Source organism: Salvelinus namaycush, chromosome 30, assembly GCF_016432855.1.
Source record: "Salvelinus namaycush isolate Seneca chromosome 30, SaNama_1.0, whole genome shotgun sequence".
In the NCBI taxonomy this organism is placed as follows: Eukaryota; Metazoa; Chordata; class Actinopteri; order Salmoniformes; family Salmonidae; genus Salvelinus; species Salvelinus namaycush.
In genome coordinates this window covers 34,467,763-34,483,979 of record NC_052336.1, presented here as the reverse complement: position 1 = coordinate 34,483,979, position 16,217 = coordinate 34,467,763, and the positions used below count along the sequence as shown (strand labels likewise).

At 43.1% G+C, this 16,217-nt stretch overlaps 1 protein-coding gene across 1 annotated transcript in view; it reads left to right on the top strand.

The window, feature by feature from the left end:
• Positions 1–16,217, top strand: part of LOC120024692 (bifunctional glutamate/proline--tRNA ligase-like) — a 52,963-nt gene that overhangs the window by 10,441 nt on the left and 26,305 nt on the right. The window contains exons 5-14 of the mRNA XM_038968934.1: positions 1,326–1,471; positions 1,686–1,774; positions 1,910–2,036; positions 4,832–5,024; positions 5,220–5,391; positions 9,114–9,347; positions 9,574–9,658; positions 9,893–9,952; positions 12,741–12,851; positions 13,286–13,422. Coding sequence (XP_038824862.1) covers positions 1,326–1,471; positions 1,686–1,774; positions 1,910–2,036; positions 4,832–5,024; positions 5,220–5,391; positions 9,114–9,347; positions 9,574–9,658; positions 9,893–9,952; positions 12,741–12,851; positions 13,286–13,422 — 1,354 coding nt within the window. The remainder of the gene's footprint in view (positions 1–1,325; positions 1,472–1,685; positions 1,775–1,909; positions 2,037–4,831; positions 5,025–5,219; positions 5,392–9,113; positions 9,348–9,573; positions 9,659–9,892; positions 9,953–12,740; positions 12,852–13,285; positions 13,423–16,217) is intronic.

Below are 16,217 nucleotides of genomic sequence, written 5' to 3'. Positions count from 1 at the left end.
GATCTGTCATGAAAAGCCCCTAGTGGGCTAACCCAATATGATGGCTAGTTACACAAAGGAAGGGGGTTGGGTTTCAATGAAAGAGCGGGAAGACAAAGGGATTGGGTCTCTATCGGACCTTGAGAAGCTATCATACCGTAAATACAGAATCTTATGCATTCTAGTAACCGCTCATTCGGAAAAGGAAAATGCAATATATATATTTACTCTGAGCTGCGCTTCAGGTCGAAGATGGAAGACTGGTTTACCAAGCAGAGATCGCCGTTGTCCTTTTTGAAGAATCTTTCTGGTCATAGTGTTGTAGAGCGGATACGTTAATGTACCCTGTCGTTATTAGGAGATTCTGTCCTTTCTTAGGCCACATATGTTTACAGCTGCAGCTGATAACTCAACGTCTAGGAGGTATCACTTCTTCTTTAGGGAATAATCATTCAAAGTTCATACCAAGTTGCCACAATTAGCTCTCACTGTATTCTGGCTGGTCTAGTTGAAATTAACCATTTCTGCGCGGTGATCGTCAGCTCCACGTTGAAATACTCCCTTTTAAATGTTAGGACAGTAGTTAATATCTTTAGTTTTGTATTTGAAATTAGCCCTTTTAAACGTATGGACGCCAGTCCTCATGTCATCGGGAACTGAGGTTAACTTTGGTCAACGGGCTTTTGTACTGGGGGAGAGAAGGGTGTGTTTCATAGTTCTCAACCAATGCCTGTTCACTTGGGCATGGCCACTGAGTGAGCATAAGTTTACTTATGAAAACAATTCTCATTTAGAAGCTAAAATCACATTTAATCTCCTCACAAATAGTTTCGTATTTAAATTGCACAACAATTCCATGTGAAATCTGCTAACTAGAATGTGTTGATTTTCCAAGATACAATTTGTCTTCATATCATCAGATATATAATGTTCCAGACATCAACTGACCTGACATCGTATTCTTTAAGTACCAACGGACACTTTCAACAGGTTGAGAAAGGGAAATATTGTTCCATTTCCCAACCTGTTGATGATACCGTACTTTCTCTGTGGTAACACAGGGTCCGTTCTGTAGAGTGGAGAGAAAAGGGGGAAAGGTTATTTATGGGGGGGTCATAAACCTCACCCAACAGGGCAACATCATGACAGTGTAGACAGTCATACATACATAGTGTGCATCTAAAAACTAAACTATTTAGATGCACTTTGTACTAGATGCACAGAGCTATATTGATAACATCTATCTGATGTTGAGGGGCCGAGGCTAGGCATTGATTTTGGACTTGACAGTTGTATGTTCTCGCCCTCTCTCTTTCTCTCACACACTCACACGTGTGTCCGTACAGGTAGCAACGAGTGGCAGTCAATCCAGAAGCAGGCGGGGGCATTCTCTCACGTGGCTCGCTGGTTTTCCTTTCTAGGCTCCCAAGTGCCCTTTACTGCAGTGGGCAACAAGTATGCCAACAGCAAGGCCCCTCCTCACAAGTCCGATGTAAGTAACACAACTGCCAAAGGTAAACTCGCTGTATGTCTCCTCTTTGTATTGGAAATAATGGATTTCTGTCTGTAAATCCAATGTAAAGAGTGGAGTCCTAGCTTGAAATCTGCACACTTCACACAAACTTACACTTAAATCAAGCATGCATGCAATCCCACATCCCTCTGACTGTATCCTGCTCTCTGTGTCCCTACTCTCTGAGGAACAGGAAAAGAAGCAGGACTTGGGCAAGTTTGTTGAATTGCCGGGAGCCGAGATGGGAAAAGTGGTGGTTCGCTTCCCCCCTGAGGCCAGCGGGTGAGTGTCACCACTTGGCAGAAAAACAATAGTGTTGCGTTCAGTAGGAACAAACAGGAGAATGTATTTTTAACATTTAAAAAGGGGAAATGTATAGCTTTTACTTGTATTAATATTTCTATTCCTCTCTCTCAGGTATCTGCACATTGGCCACGCCAAGGCTGCCCTGCTCAACCAGCACTACCAGGTGACATTCAAGGGCAAGCTCATCATGCGCTTCGACGACACCAACCCAGAGAAGGAGAAGGAGGACTTTGAGAAGGTGTTCCCCCAAATGTCCCTTTTTTATTTTCGTTTGGTTAGCTAAATTGTTTCATATCAGTTATTTTCTCTTGATTTATACACCGTCAAGTGTGAAAATATTGTCTACATGCACGTTGAAGAATTGCTTACACATTGAGGCAATATAACGAGATAAATAAAGTACCATGGGAAAATCTCCTCCATGCTGATAAAGGGTGGTATTTAGGGTTGGGCGATATTACGATAGCATCAACGATGATTGACAGCCTCGTTGATGGTGACAACATCGTGGTGTGACAGGTGATCATTTAGTGTTTAGCCTATTTTGAACTTGAATTGGTCTGCGCAGTAAAGAACGGCGTCTCGTAGCGCACAGCAGGGCAGCACACATAGGCTATAGCAAATAGAAATAGGGAAATTATTATTTCAATAAATATGTTATAGGCTAGAGAACGCAAGAGAGGAATGTAGGCCAGACGGAGCGGAGAAATCCACCAAAGCAGCACAAAATGTCCAGTCAGAAAATATAGTTTTCCCCCGCTGTCGGATGCATTATTAGTCTTAGGCTATAGCCTAAACTTAATATTTTTTTTATTATAATGGACACTCTTTAACTATCTTTTCTCTAGCTGTTTTAAAAAACGTGGCCTATATTCTCTTCTCTCTTAATTTGACTTTGGGCTACAGGCTATCCTTTTAGCGTTTTATGCATGGCTTTCTCCTGATCAAACAATGAATGTAACGGAGTTCCATCTGTTGTTTGACTAGCTTAAAAACGTAAAGTAGCCATGGGACTAATAATAAGCGAGAACAAACAAAATCAATAGCCTATAGAAAAATAAAATTCCAAGTTTATTCAAGTTTAAGCTTATTAAGAAAAATGATTCATGCGGCCGATAAAATCCCTGCATGCAAGGGTGATAACCAAATGGCCAATATCCTATCTTCCTGCTAGGCTCATCATAAAAGTTAAGTTAACTCTTAAGGATCTGCCCCTTTTTTCTTTTTTTTTATGCCTAAAATGACAGATATGCATATTCTAGGTACCATTTGAAAGGAAACACTTTCAAGTTTGTGGAAATGTGAAAGGAATGTAGGAGAATATAACACAATAGATCTGGTAAAAGATGATACGATGGAGGGAAAAAAAACGTTCTTTTGTAAAAAAAAAAAATGTACGATCTTTGAAATACAAGAGAAAGGCCATAATGTATTATTCCAGCCCAGGTACAATGTGTGAATGTGCAACGTTTTAGACTGATCCAATGAACCATAGCATTTCTGTTCAAAATGTTTTATCAAGACTGCCCAAATGTGTCTAATTTGTTTATTAACTTTTCATGTTCAAAATTGTGCACTCAAACAATAGCATGGTATTATTTCACTGTAATAGCTTCTGTAATAGCTTCTGCTAAATGACTTAAATGTAAATTGGAGAGTGCTTTTTAAATTAACAAGAATTTAAGCTTTCTACCAATATCAGATATGGCATCACATATGTCTATGTCCTGGGAAATGTTCTTGTTACTTACAGACCTCATGCTAATTGCATTAGCCTAAGTTAGCTCAACCGTCCCGTGGAAGGGACACCGATCCCGAAGAAGTTTATAGCCTAATCCTATAGGCTATTTTCAATCACGGCTTTATGAGAGATGGAACAAACAATATTGTATATTTACTATTTTATGAGGCAAATAAAGCAATTATTATCCAGTTCTGAATAGAGTAGACTGCCTCTATCCAGCCCATGATGTATAACCTAAGGCAGTCCCGTTACTTACCAGACTGTCACTGCTCCATCATGTGCGCCCCACTAAGACAAACACACACCTGTTTCAGGCAGAAGCTCCTCCACCAGAAAGGAATATAAAAACATATGTGCCGGCACTTAGCCTCTGCCCAGGCTATCGACAACGTTATGATTCATCCAGTTCATTCGTTTTTGGGTAATAGGCCAACTGGCGTTTTTAGATGAGTTTTGGGGGAGGGGTTGGCCGTTAAGAGGTGATACCATTATATATCAATGCTTTCTGGGTCCATAATCACAATAGGACAAAGGTTGACATCGCCCAACCCTAGTGCTATTCTGACCTGAGATCCTTGTGCCTTACTCAAATGTTCGTACAAGTCTCCATTGACATCAATCTGAAAGTGTGCGTTTCACATGTTTATTTAAACTCGGAATTGGACTCTAATGGCATGTTTCCACCGTAAGAATTGCTTGGCCTAAAGACAGACTTTTGTGTTTCCATCTCTGAGTGTAACTGGCCTGATAAAAGACTTGGCGTGCCTTGAGGACTTTTCGGGGCTGTTTTGAAGTGATGCAATGCAAGGTGTTGTAAAGAAACCCCTGAAAACTCTATCTCACGTCACCCCGCTCCTCCGCTCTCTCCACTGGCTTCCAGTTGAAGCTCGCATCCGCTACAAGACCATGGTGCTTGCCTACGGAGCTGTGAGGGGAACGGCACCTCTGTACCTTCAGGCTCTGATCAGGCCCTACACCCAAACAAGGGCACTGCGTTCATCCACCTCTGGCCTGCTCGCCTCCCTACCTCTGAGGAAGTACAGTTCCCGCTCAGCCCAGTCAAAACTGTTCGCTGCTCTGGCACCCCAATGGTGGAACAAACTCCCTCACGACGCCAGGTCAGCGGAGTCAATCACCACCTTCCGGAGACACCTGAAACCCCACCTCTTTAAGGAATACCTAGGATAGGATAGGTGAATGCACCAATTTGTAAGTCGCTCTGGATAAGAGCGTCTGCTAAATGACTTAAATGTAATGTAAATGTAAATGTTCCCTCTGTTTTATCATAGGTGATCCTGGAGGACGTGGCCATGCTGCAGATCAAGCCTGACCAGTTCACCTACACCAGCGACCACTTCCCTCGCATCCAGGGCATGGCGGAGCAGCTGCTGAGGGAGGGCAAGGCCTACATCGACGACACGCCCCCAGAGCAGATGAGGGCGGCAAGGGAACAGCGCACCGAGTCCCACCACCGCAGCAACTGTAAGGGGAATATGAGTGGAGCAATGGCTGAATTCCAACATAACCCTTAATCCGTAGGCACTGTTAAATCTGAAACGATTTGATAGTTGTAGCCACATGGCGTAATTTCACAGGGCATGTGGAAGTAATTATGATGACCGCAACACTCATTGTCTTCACTCATTGCATGTTCACCCCTCTCTCGCTCTCCCCCAGCGGTGGAGCAGAACCTGAAGATGTGGGAGGAGATGAAGGCGGGCACGGAGTACGGCCAGACGTGCTGCATGCGGGCCAAGATTGACATGGCCTCCAACAACGGCTGCATGCGCGACCCCACCCTCTACCGCTGTAAGAATGCCCCCCACCCCCGCACTGGCAGCACCTACAGGTAGGGGGACACGGCATGCTACCAACATTTTTTAAAATGGAATTAATGCACTTTTTATCATTATTTAACCTAATGCACTAGCAAATAAAGGATTTCTGTTGATTTTGAAATCTTTTATAAAGTCTTAAGGACAGGTTTTGCAATACCAAAATAATCAAATCAAACTAATCAAAACAAACTATTTGTCACGAGCTGAAAACAAGATGTGTAGACCTTCCTGTGAAGTGCTTACTTACAAGCCCTTAACCAACAATGCAGTTCAAGAAAGAGCTAAGAAAATATTTACCAAATAAACTAAAGTAAAAGGTATCACAATAAAATAACGAGCTTATATACAGGGGGTACTTGTACCGAGTCAATGTGCAGGGTTACAGGTTAGTCGAGGTAATTTGTACATGCAGGTAGGGGTAAAGTGACTGCATAGATAATAAACAGCGAATAGCAGCAGTGTAAAAACACATGGTGGGGGGTCAATGTAAATAGTCCGGTGGCCATTTGATTAATTGTTCAGCAGTCTTATGGCTTGGGGGGGTAGAAGCTGTTAAAGAGCCTTTTGGTCCTAGACTTGGCGCTCCGGTAACGCTTATCATGAGGTAGCGGATAGAACAGTTTGACTTGGGTGACTGGAGTCTTTGACAATTTTTAGGGCCTTCCTCTGACACTGCCTGATTTAGAGGTCCCGAATGGCAGGAAGCTTGGCCCCAGGGATGTACTGGGCCGTATGCACTACCCTCTGTAGTGCCTTGCGGTCGGAGGCTGAGCAGTTGCCATACCAGGCGGCGAAGCCGCCTGTCAGGATGCTCTCGATGGTGCAGCTTTAGAACTTTCTGGGGACCCATGACAAATACTTTCCATCTCCTGAGGGGGAATATGCGTTGTCGTGCCCTCTTCAGGACTGTCCTGGTGTGTTTGGACCATGCTTCAAGGAACTTGAAGCTCCCGACACTCTCCACTACAGCCCTGTCAATGTTAATGGGGGCCTGTTCAACCTGCCTTTTCCTGCAGTCCACAATCAGCTCCTTTGTCTTGCTCACATTGAGGGAGAGGTTGTTGTCTCTGACCTCCTCCCTATAGGCTGTCTCGTTGTTGATATCCAGGCCTACCACAGTTGTCATCAGCAAACTTAATGATGGTGTTGGAGTTGTGTTTGGCTATGCAGTCGTGGGTGAACAGGAAGTACAGGAGTGGACTAAGCACGCACCCCTGAGGGGCCCAAGTCTTGAGGATCAGCGTGGCAGATGTTTCCTCCCTTACTTCCTGGGGGTGGCCCGTCAGGAAGTCCAGGATCCAGTTGCAGAGGGAGGTGTTCAGTCCCAGGGTCCTTAGCTTAGTGATGAGCTTTGAGGGCACTATGGTGTTGAATGCTGAGCTGTAGTTAATGAATAGCATTCTCACATAGCTGTTCCATTTGTCATGGGAAAGGGCAGTGTGGAGTGTGATTGCGTCATCTGTGGATCTGTTGGGACGGTATGAGAATTGGAGTGGGTCTAGGGCAGGTGTGCCCAACCTTCTTTGACGTGAGATCTACTTTTTCATTTGCCATCCTGATGATCTACCAGTCTCTAAACCTAAACCAACCAACAAAATGTATGAAACGCGACACACCACTGAGTATGGACCTGCTGCTATGATACCTATTTGATACCCAAATATAATGTGGACCAAAAACATGTTTTCCCACAAATAAGTGCAACTCATTTAATATCCTACCTTAGTGTGTTTTTTGGCATTGGGTGGAGGCAAGTAGTTTTTCATAGTCAGGGCTGTAGCAGCAAGTCTCATGCAGGCCACAAGGTGGTCATCGGTCATAGTAGATCTGTACTTGGACTTTATTATCTTCATGTGAGAAAATGCAGACTCACAGAGGTAGGTTGATCCAAAAAGGGCTGATAAGTTGAGAGCACGTCTTCTTATGTTGGGATACTTCTCCTATTGCAGTAGCTCCCAGAACTCTTCCTTCATCTCAGTGGCTGCCCTGGATTTCAGCTGAATGTCATTTTGAATGGTGAGAAATTCAGTTTCTGCTATAGTTGTGTCCAACTGAAAAAGTGATCCCATTTTGGAGGCAATGACTTCCACATGTATGTCTGTGCCAAATGGAAAGCACATATAAGTGGCAATAGGCTCAAGTGATGCAAAGTCAGAGAAACGACTGTCAAACTCAGATAAGATACTCTGGACTTGCTCCACGTAACGTGCATTGTCAAGCTGTGCAGTATCCTTGCCCTGACGTTCAAGCTCTGAATGCATGTGTTGAAAGAAGTGCAGGTCCTTACCTTGCAGCTTTCTAGTGAGCAGTTGTAATTTGCATTTAAAAGTGTTCACAGAGCTGATCATGTCGGTTACATGTTTGCCTTTTCTTGCAGCTCTACATTCAATTCATTAAGCATTTCATTTAGGTCAGTGAGAAAAGCTAAATCCAGGAGCAACTGTGTGTCCTCTAGCTGTGCGTCCTCTAGCTGTGCATATTCTGCATGTTTGGAGACCTTGAGAAACTCCTTGATTTCAGGCAACAAGTCACTGAAACTCCCACATCCGTGTGCAGCAGCAGGTCTGTGTTCTCCACTTCAGTCTCTTCTAAGTGAGCACGAAATAGCCTCCGCTGTAGGCTTCTTGCTCGAATAGAACACACAATCTTCATCACAACATCCACCTCTTTCATGTTTAGCATCTTCCGGCACAAAGCTTGCTGATGAATTACGCAGTGATAACTAAGATAATAAGATGCTATAGTTGCCGCCTTCCCTTTGGTCACAGGCCTTGTGAAAAATTGGCTGCAAGTTGATTTTTGTTGTTGTTCTTGTACCTTTCTTCTTCGTAATTCAGTCTTTGCTGGAAAATCTCTTTCCTGGGTTTTGTGTGGTTTTAAAATGTTGTTTTATGTTACCTTGGGATAGTGATGCTATTATGGCAGATGAGGCACACGCATTTTGAGTTTGACCTGACGAAAAAATAATCCTCGTGGAAATTATACGGTTTATGTTTTTTTTTTGTATCCTTCCCTTCACTCATTATTGCTGCTGTCGACCACACAACTTAAGATCGAATCGGTCTACAACGTTAGCTAGCTACCTGCCTGGCATCACCATAACCTCGACTTGGAGTTGGCGGGTCGGAATCTGACCGCGCTAACTAAGCATACGTCAATAAGTGGGCAGGGACTGATCATATTTTATGTAAATCATGTGACTTTTCAGACATTGCTTTGAATGAAGGACTGTCGAACGTTAAAACCGAGATTATAGGCATTGATTTGTGTGGCTGAATTTTAGTAGATGTATAATCTCACGATCGACTGGCAAACACTCCGCGATCAACCAGTAGATCGCGATCGACTGGTTGGGCACCCCTGGTCTAGGGTATCCGGGATTATGCTGTTGATGTGAGCCATGACCAGCCCTTCAAAGCACCTCATGCTACCGATGTGAGTGCTACGGGGCGGTAATCATATATAGCTACATTTATGTGTATACTTTGTATGGTTTTAGTCATTTCAAGGTTACACTGAAATATTTCTGCCTACCCACCGCTGCTGAATGAATGTAGGGGAAACACTGGTATCACTCTTGGCTCACGCCTGGCAAATATTGTATGTCCTGTGCAGCAGCTCACAAAGGTGCATTACAGGCTTCACACATTTCATAAAGACATACAGGGGGACAGTATAGAAGCATCCTCCTTTCCAAAATAGTGACTCAACCCTCTCTCTACCCCTCCCCCAGGGTGTACCCCACGTACGACTTTGCCTGCCCCATCGTTGACAGTGTGGAGGGCGTGACTCATGCGCTGCGCACAACAGAGTACCACGATCGCGACGACCAGTTCTACTGGGTGATCGAGGCGTTAGGTCTGCGCAAGCCCTACGTCTGGGAGTACGCCCGGCTCAACCTCAACAACACTGTGCTCTCCAAGCGCAAGCTCACCTGGTTCGTAGACCAGGGCTATGTCGATGGCTGGTGAGTCCACTAATATCCTTTCCACACGACAGGGTGTTTGGTTCACTAGGACACACCATAGCAAAATTGTATGCAACTGTAAATGAAGACCTGTGTTCTAATTTGACAAGTACAGGAAGTACCACTCTGGTTTTAAACAATCTCTCTGGAATAAATAGTCGCTTTTCGCTGATGGAGTAGATTTTAGAGATCCGTTGGTATAAGTATATCTTCCCGTCTCCCTCAGGGACGACCCTCGCTTCCCAACTGTCAGAGGTGTCCTGCGCAGAGGAATGACCGTCGAGGGCCTCAAGCAGTTCATCGCTGCCCAGGTGTGTGTGTGTTTTGCTATGTACAACCCCGTTTTGAGAAATGACTGTCTAAACTGCTTTCTAGTACTCCGTGGTTCCTCAGATCTTAATTAACTATGTGTGTGTCTAATAACCTTGGATGTTGAAGTTCATCCCATCCTAGTTTCAGCTTTTTAGCCTGTATTCCCCCTTTTCATTCCCTTGTTGATTCCTTCTTTGAAACCTTATTTAGTTTTTTCCCCCCCACTCACCCAGGGTGGATCCAGGTCTGTGGTCAACATGGAATGGGACAAGATCTGGGCCTTCAACAAGAAGGTATGCTTGCATGGATGGACACTGATATTCCCCTTCCCCTCCACATACTCCCTACATATCCATTTGGACTGATACTGATTGAATCCTGCCCCTTAATCCTAATTAAAGCCTGCCACTTTGAAACCCACTGTAGGGTTGAAGCTGGTCACATCCCGCCCATCCTATATCTGAAAATCGGTGGCATGAGGGGAAAATACATTGTTGGTAGATTAGACAAGACTGTATTGTAGGTTTTAGAAATGTTCAATTATTGAAGGTTTTGGTTGCCCAAATTGGTTGGAGCAAAATGAAATGCTCTGAATCCCTAAGGAAGCTTGTTTCACGTGCACACACACATGGTTCCTTTGATAGGGTGCCTACTCACAGCTTGCATTGCTGCCTTCCTTGTCTTGTGCTGTTCTTTTTCTCCTCTGCTTTACTTCCTGCCTTCATCCCCCACTTTCCATCCTTCTGTCCAGGAAATTCTGCACAGGGACACCAGAAGTCAATCTTAAATGAATCATTCTTTATTGTCAGCAAGCTGGAGATGTCACAGTCAAACTTGGATGCATAAAGTACTGGTCTGAAGTGAGCTCCACCGGGGCAGTCCCGTTAGATCTCTTATATACTGATTACACAGACAAGCTACATTTGCATGATCTAGCTTATTCATCATTAACGTTTGGTTCATGCATGTGACCGACCAATACCTCACAAGGCTTCTTCTCTCCAAGCTGAGACCTTGAAACTGAGACACACCTTTCGATTCTCAAACCAATTTTCTGGGCGTACTGCCAAATTGCTTATTCTAATAGTGAGGATTCCTCTCAGGCACGATGAATCAGTCACTTGCATGAACCCAGTCAAATTGGTTATTAGAAAAGCATAAACATAAAATCTTCCTGCACATTCCCTCCTCTTCATGACTTAGCTCTGTCAGTTTAAACTTAGAGGGGCCGTTTAAGGAAAAATGTACAACTTTTCAATCGTCTTCTTACCTTAACTATAAGGGTCGGTTTCATAGACCCAGATTAAGTGTAGTTCTGGACTAAAAAGAATGCTCAATGGAGAATCTCCACTAAACATTATTTTTATTCCACGAATAGACTTAAGGCCCATGGAAACGGACTCTACGGTTTGAGGAGGCTCTAGGTTCCTGTCCAATTCATTAGCCTTTGCGTTTGATAGATGTGATCATGAAACAAGTTTCTCTCAAAATAAACGTGAATATCACCGTCCAGCATACTTTATACATAGTGGGTGTCACAAACTGATTTAAGTTCTAGAGGTATTTGGCCGATTTTTATTTGTATTTAAAATATATATATATATATATTTTGCCACAGATAATACAACTCAGCCCCATCTGAGAGACTAACATTCATTGCAATCATATCCCCCTAATTTATACACCCCTTGCTACTTTTCAGAATTTCATGTAAATCTTGGCATTCCATTGTCTGTCCGCATGCAGTAACTGCCTCTTAAATTTGTGCACCTTTGCATCTGCATCAAAAAGCACTCTGCCATGGTCACGGGGGCTAGGTGTTGTCAAGGTGCCATTTCTTTGTGTCCAATATACAAACACCCCATTCTTCTAAACCAGAAATGATTTAAACATTGCTATCTATGTCATATATTATATCTAGGCAAGACATTTATTTCCCCTCTAAGCCCATGATATTGGCATTGAGGAGGGGAGGGAAGTCGTAGATGTACCCGATCCTGTCTGAACTTGTCTTACCCACTCCGAACCTCCAGTCTCTCTTGTTTGACATTGAACTGCATCTCACTTTCTGTTTCCAAGCTGCCAATTAGCTGTATCAAGGTACTCCTCCTCCTTCCCTCCATCTTTGTGCTTTCCAACCTGTCTCTCCCCCGTCTTCGCCAAGCTGCATTTTCATAAATTCTACAACAATAATTTTGCTTAAATCCCACTCGGAGCAAATGTTAAGCTCATTCTGGAGTCTGACTCCTAGTCACTTCTGAGAAGAACATCCCTACAAAAGTTAACTTTCTTCCCCTACCCCCATACTGCTCTCCTAGATACTCCTGTCCCATTGCTTATGTGTCCCTGATTTTTCCGGCCACCTCCCATTCCCACAACTGGCAGCTTTGAGGTGTAGAGGTGACTAACACAAGGAAAACAGTGGATTCTAGTAGTCTTTTGAAAAGTGACTCGTCACTTGCTTTTGGCAGACTACTAGTATCTATAAACTCTGATTAGGAAAACCTTTGGTGGCACCGGCATACCTGTATAACAGCAGTGCATTGTTAGACTCTGTTTTTACTAAGCTACAGGATGTGAAAAATTCAAATGTTCTCCGCTCCCCATGGTTATAGATACTCCCATTTTGCCTTTAGTCTGTGTAGTTGGCAATACATACTGCAAAACTGGCTCCCCCTCTACGTTCTATCCTTCATGTCGTCCCTGTCCTCTGCCACCACCATCCACCCCTTCTTTTCTTCCTTCAATGGTGTGTATGGTGAAGGTATTTCTGTTCACTTGCCCAGAAAAATACTATTTTGACACTTGAGCCAAGCCGTACTGTGCTGGGTTGGGTATTTTCCTTTCACTTAGTTGTTGGAACCATGCTGGAAACACCAATGGTGGATGCATAACCAGGCCAGCACAGTACCCCTCTGCTCTGTAGGCTCAGCTGGTTAGTGTGAAATAAGTTGAAGATGTTCCGGTCCAATTGAACTGTCCTCTGTGGACTAGTCTTCAGTCAGGATACTGAATGAGTTTTTCTGTCTACACAGGAAACCATTGCAATAATGAACCTCTCCCATTTCTGTGTGTCTGTAGGTTATCGACCCAGTGGCCCCCAGATACACGGCCCTGTCAGGATCCTACTCAGTCCCTGTCGTCATCCCTGAGGCAACAGAGGAGATGAAGGAGGCCGTCAAACACCCCAAGGTACCTTTATGCCAATTATTTGCACTGAAGTGGCACACTATTCCCTACAAAGTACAATACAAAAGTAGTGCACTATATCGGGATTATGGTGTCATTTTGGACAAAGCCTGACAAGAGCGAAGTATTGCACTCTAATCTATTGTTCAGCAGCCAAAGTATGACATGTAGTGTTACTGTAATTCCAAAAGTGTACATTCAAATTTGATTTTCATTCGGGGTTTTTTACTCTGACAATGCTAAAAGAGTTCCCCTCACAATCAAAATACCTCAGTCAAGTTGAGTATATGATGTGAATAATCAACCAACTTAATCTTTCCCAAATTAATAACCTAACCAATATAGCCAAATAAACCACCAAACCAACCAAATATAGTCAATCCATCATACCATCCGCAACTAAACCTGGCAAATGTGTATTTTTTTTACCCTTCCAGAACACAGAGGTGGGGATGAAAGCGGTGTGGTACGGACCCAGGGTGCTGGTGGAGGGGGCAGATGCAGAGACCTTCACAAAGGGAGAGATAGTCACCTTCATCAACTGGGGAAACATTATCATCACCCAGATCCACAAGTAAGATTGATCCCACCTTGAAGTTCAACTTATAAAGCATACATACAGGCTTCATGAGCACCATAAAAATGCTTCTCAATTCATCTATATGAGCATGTCATACTTTAAAAATGGTCTATAAACATTATGGATGTGCATATTTCCCTTTCAAGACCATTTGATACGTATCTAGATACATGGGCTCTGATACGATACAGGAATGATATGTTTTAATTTGAAATGATTCGGTTTGATTAGAGCAGGGGTGTCAAACTCATTATATGGAGGGCTGAGTGTATGCTAGTTTTTGTTATTTCCTTTACATCTTTGTCCAATTAAGACCTAGACAATCAGGTGAGGGGCGTTCCTAACTAATCAATGACCCAAAATGATCAATCAAGTACAAGGGAAGAGCGAAAACCCGCAGACTCTCGGCCCTCCATGGGATGAGTTTGACCAGTGGATTAGAGGAACAAATCAATGCTGGTCGATACGATTCACTAAGATTTGTTGTATAAACACATTCATGTTCAATTCTAAATTCAAAAATATGCTGCTGATGGAGCTCATGAGCTGGGCCTCTCTGAACTTCTCTCTTTGTCTGTCTATCTATATTTATGTGTAAATGTATCTATATTTATGTGTAAATGTATCTACATGTGTATATGTCTATGGTGTATGTAGGCACCTGAGCTGAGCCATAAGGGAAGCTGGGCATCTACCACTCCACTATCAGATAAGGAGGGCAAACCCATTAATTCATTTGTACTTTTTTGGAGTTTCACAATGTTTGAGCTAGTTCTGTATCGAATATTAGCTATGACATAGCCAATGAATATATATCGGAAGATTTCTTTTCCTCGTGTTTCGAAGTGCGGTGTGGGTAGAAAAAGTGGTTGTTGTCCTCGTTATGAAATGATCAACTTTACCCTGTGTATCAAGGAAATTACCATATACACTGATTGTTTAAAGCAAAACAACTACCAAAACTACTGCTGAAAGTGAACCTGCACAGTCAAAATAAAATCTGTTGTAGGCTAAGCCACGATCACCAGGTAGGCTATATAGCCAGTTGAGTTGTCTCGGGCGCTTGCTTAGGCTACTTTATTCCAGTAAAACACCATTTTCAACAGTGCATTTGATAACAATAACCTAAAAAATTACATTGGTTGTCACTCAACTGATAAAGCCTAATATTGCGCAAGCCATTTTACAAGTGCTTGAATGCTGAAAGTGACTCACGGCCAACCTCTCATTGGTCAGCATGCGAAACAGTGCGCATTTTGACTAGGCTACTGTTATTGCCTGGGTTGTTCGGGATGCAAAATGACTTGTAGATCAATGACGGTCAACACAGTTACATGCTTAGTTTGACACTGAAGCAGAGGATGCATCAGTTGTCACAGAAGATTAGGGATATTTTCGGAAGGTTGAAAGAAAGTAATACAAGCAACAACGACAAAGTAATGTTTCAGTTGATGTTATGACCGATGCATGCTACATTTGGATCAGTTTGGGGTCCCGTGGACCAATGCACTCATCTTAAACATTTGAACTGGGGACCGATGCGTATTGGTGAATCATTACATCCCTAATTAACAGTGCGTTATGTCAGTGGTTCTCAATCCTGGTTCTGTGGACCCATTTTTGTTTTTGCCTTGGCCCTACACACCAACTCATCATCAAGCTTTGAATCAGATCATTTGAATCAGCTGTATAGTGCTAAGGCAAAAACAAAATTGTGCACCCCTTTGGGTCCCCGGACCAGGCTTAAGAACCACTGCGTTATGTCACATTTGGCAATTCACCCATCTGTGGGAATTACATCAAATCAAAAATCAAATCAAATTTTATTTGTCACATGCGCCAAATACATCAGGTGTAGACCTACAGTGAATTGCTTACTTACAAGCCCTTAACCAACAATGCAGTTAAGAAAAATACCTAAAAAAATAACCCTTACCACCTGGGGGCGGCCCATCAGGGAGTCCAGGATCAAGTTGCAGAGGGAGGTGTTTAGTCCCAGGGTCCTTAGCTTAGTGATGAGCTTTGAGGGCACTATGGTGTTGAACGCTGAGCTGTAGTCAATGAATAGCATTCTCACGTAGGTGTTCCTTTTGTCCAGGTGGGAAAGAACAGTGTGGAGTGCAATAGAGATTGCCTCATCTGTGGATCTGTTGGGGCGGTATGCAAATTGTAGTGGGTCTAGGGTTTCTGGGATAATGGTGTTGTGAGCCATGTCTAGCCTTTCAAAGCACTTAATGGCTACAGACTCATTATAAACCATAACATAATCCTATAGATTTGTGAAGCATTTATTTTGTGCTTGAAGCTGTTATGTATGCTATATAAAGCCTTCATAAATTGTTTTTAATTTAAAGACCGGAAGATATTTTTTAGATCAGCAGCTTTTTACAGAAGGCTATTCCGGAGGGCTTTGCCTAGGCAAGTGTTCACCTAGTCCCAGGAAGCAGCAGTACCAGCTAAGCAGTGAAACACTAAATTCAACTAATCAAGATCACTTGATACGTTGTGTGTGTGTATATGTATAAAAATATATTTTTTACTTAATCCCAGCCCCCGTTCCCGCAGGAGGCCTTTTGCCTTCTTAGTAGGCCGTCATTGTAAATAAGAATTTGTTCATAACTGACTTGCCTAGTTAAATAAAGTAAATATAAAATATGCTGTGGCTCTCCACGTGCAGCAAGGATCGTCACTAGCCTAGATATTATAGCTACACCATGTAACTAATATACTGTGCCATCAGGAAATATTCAGACCCCTTGACTTATTCCACATTTTGTTACGTTAAGGCC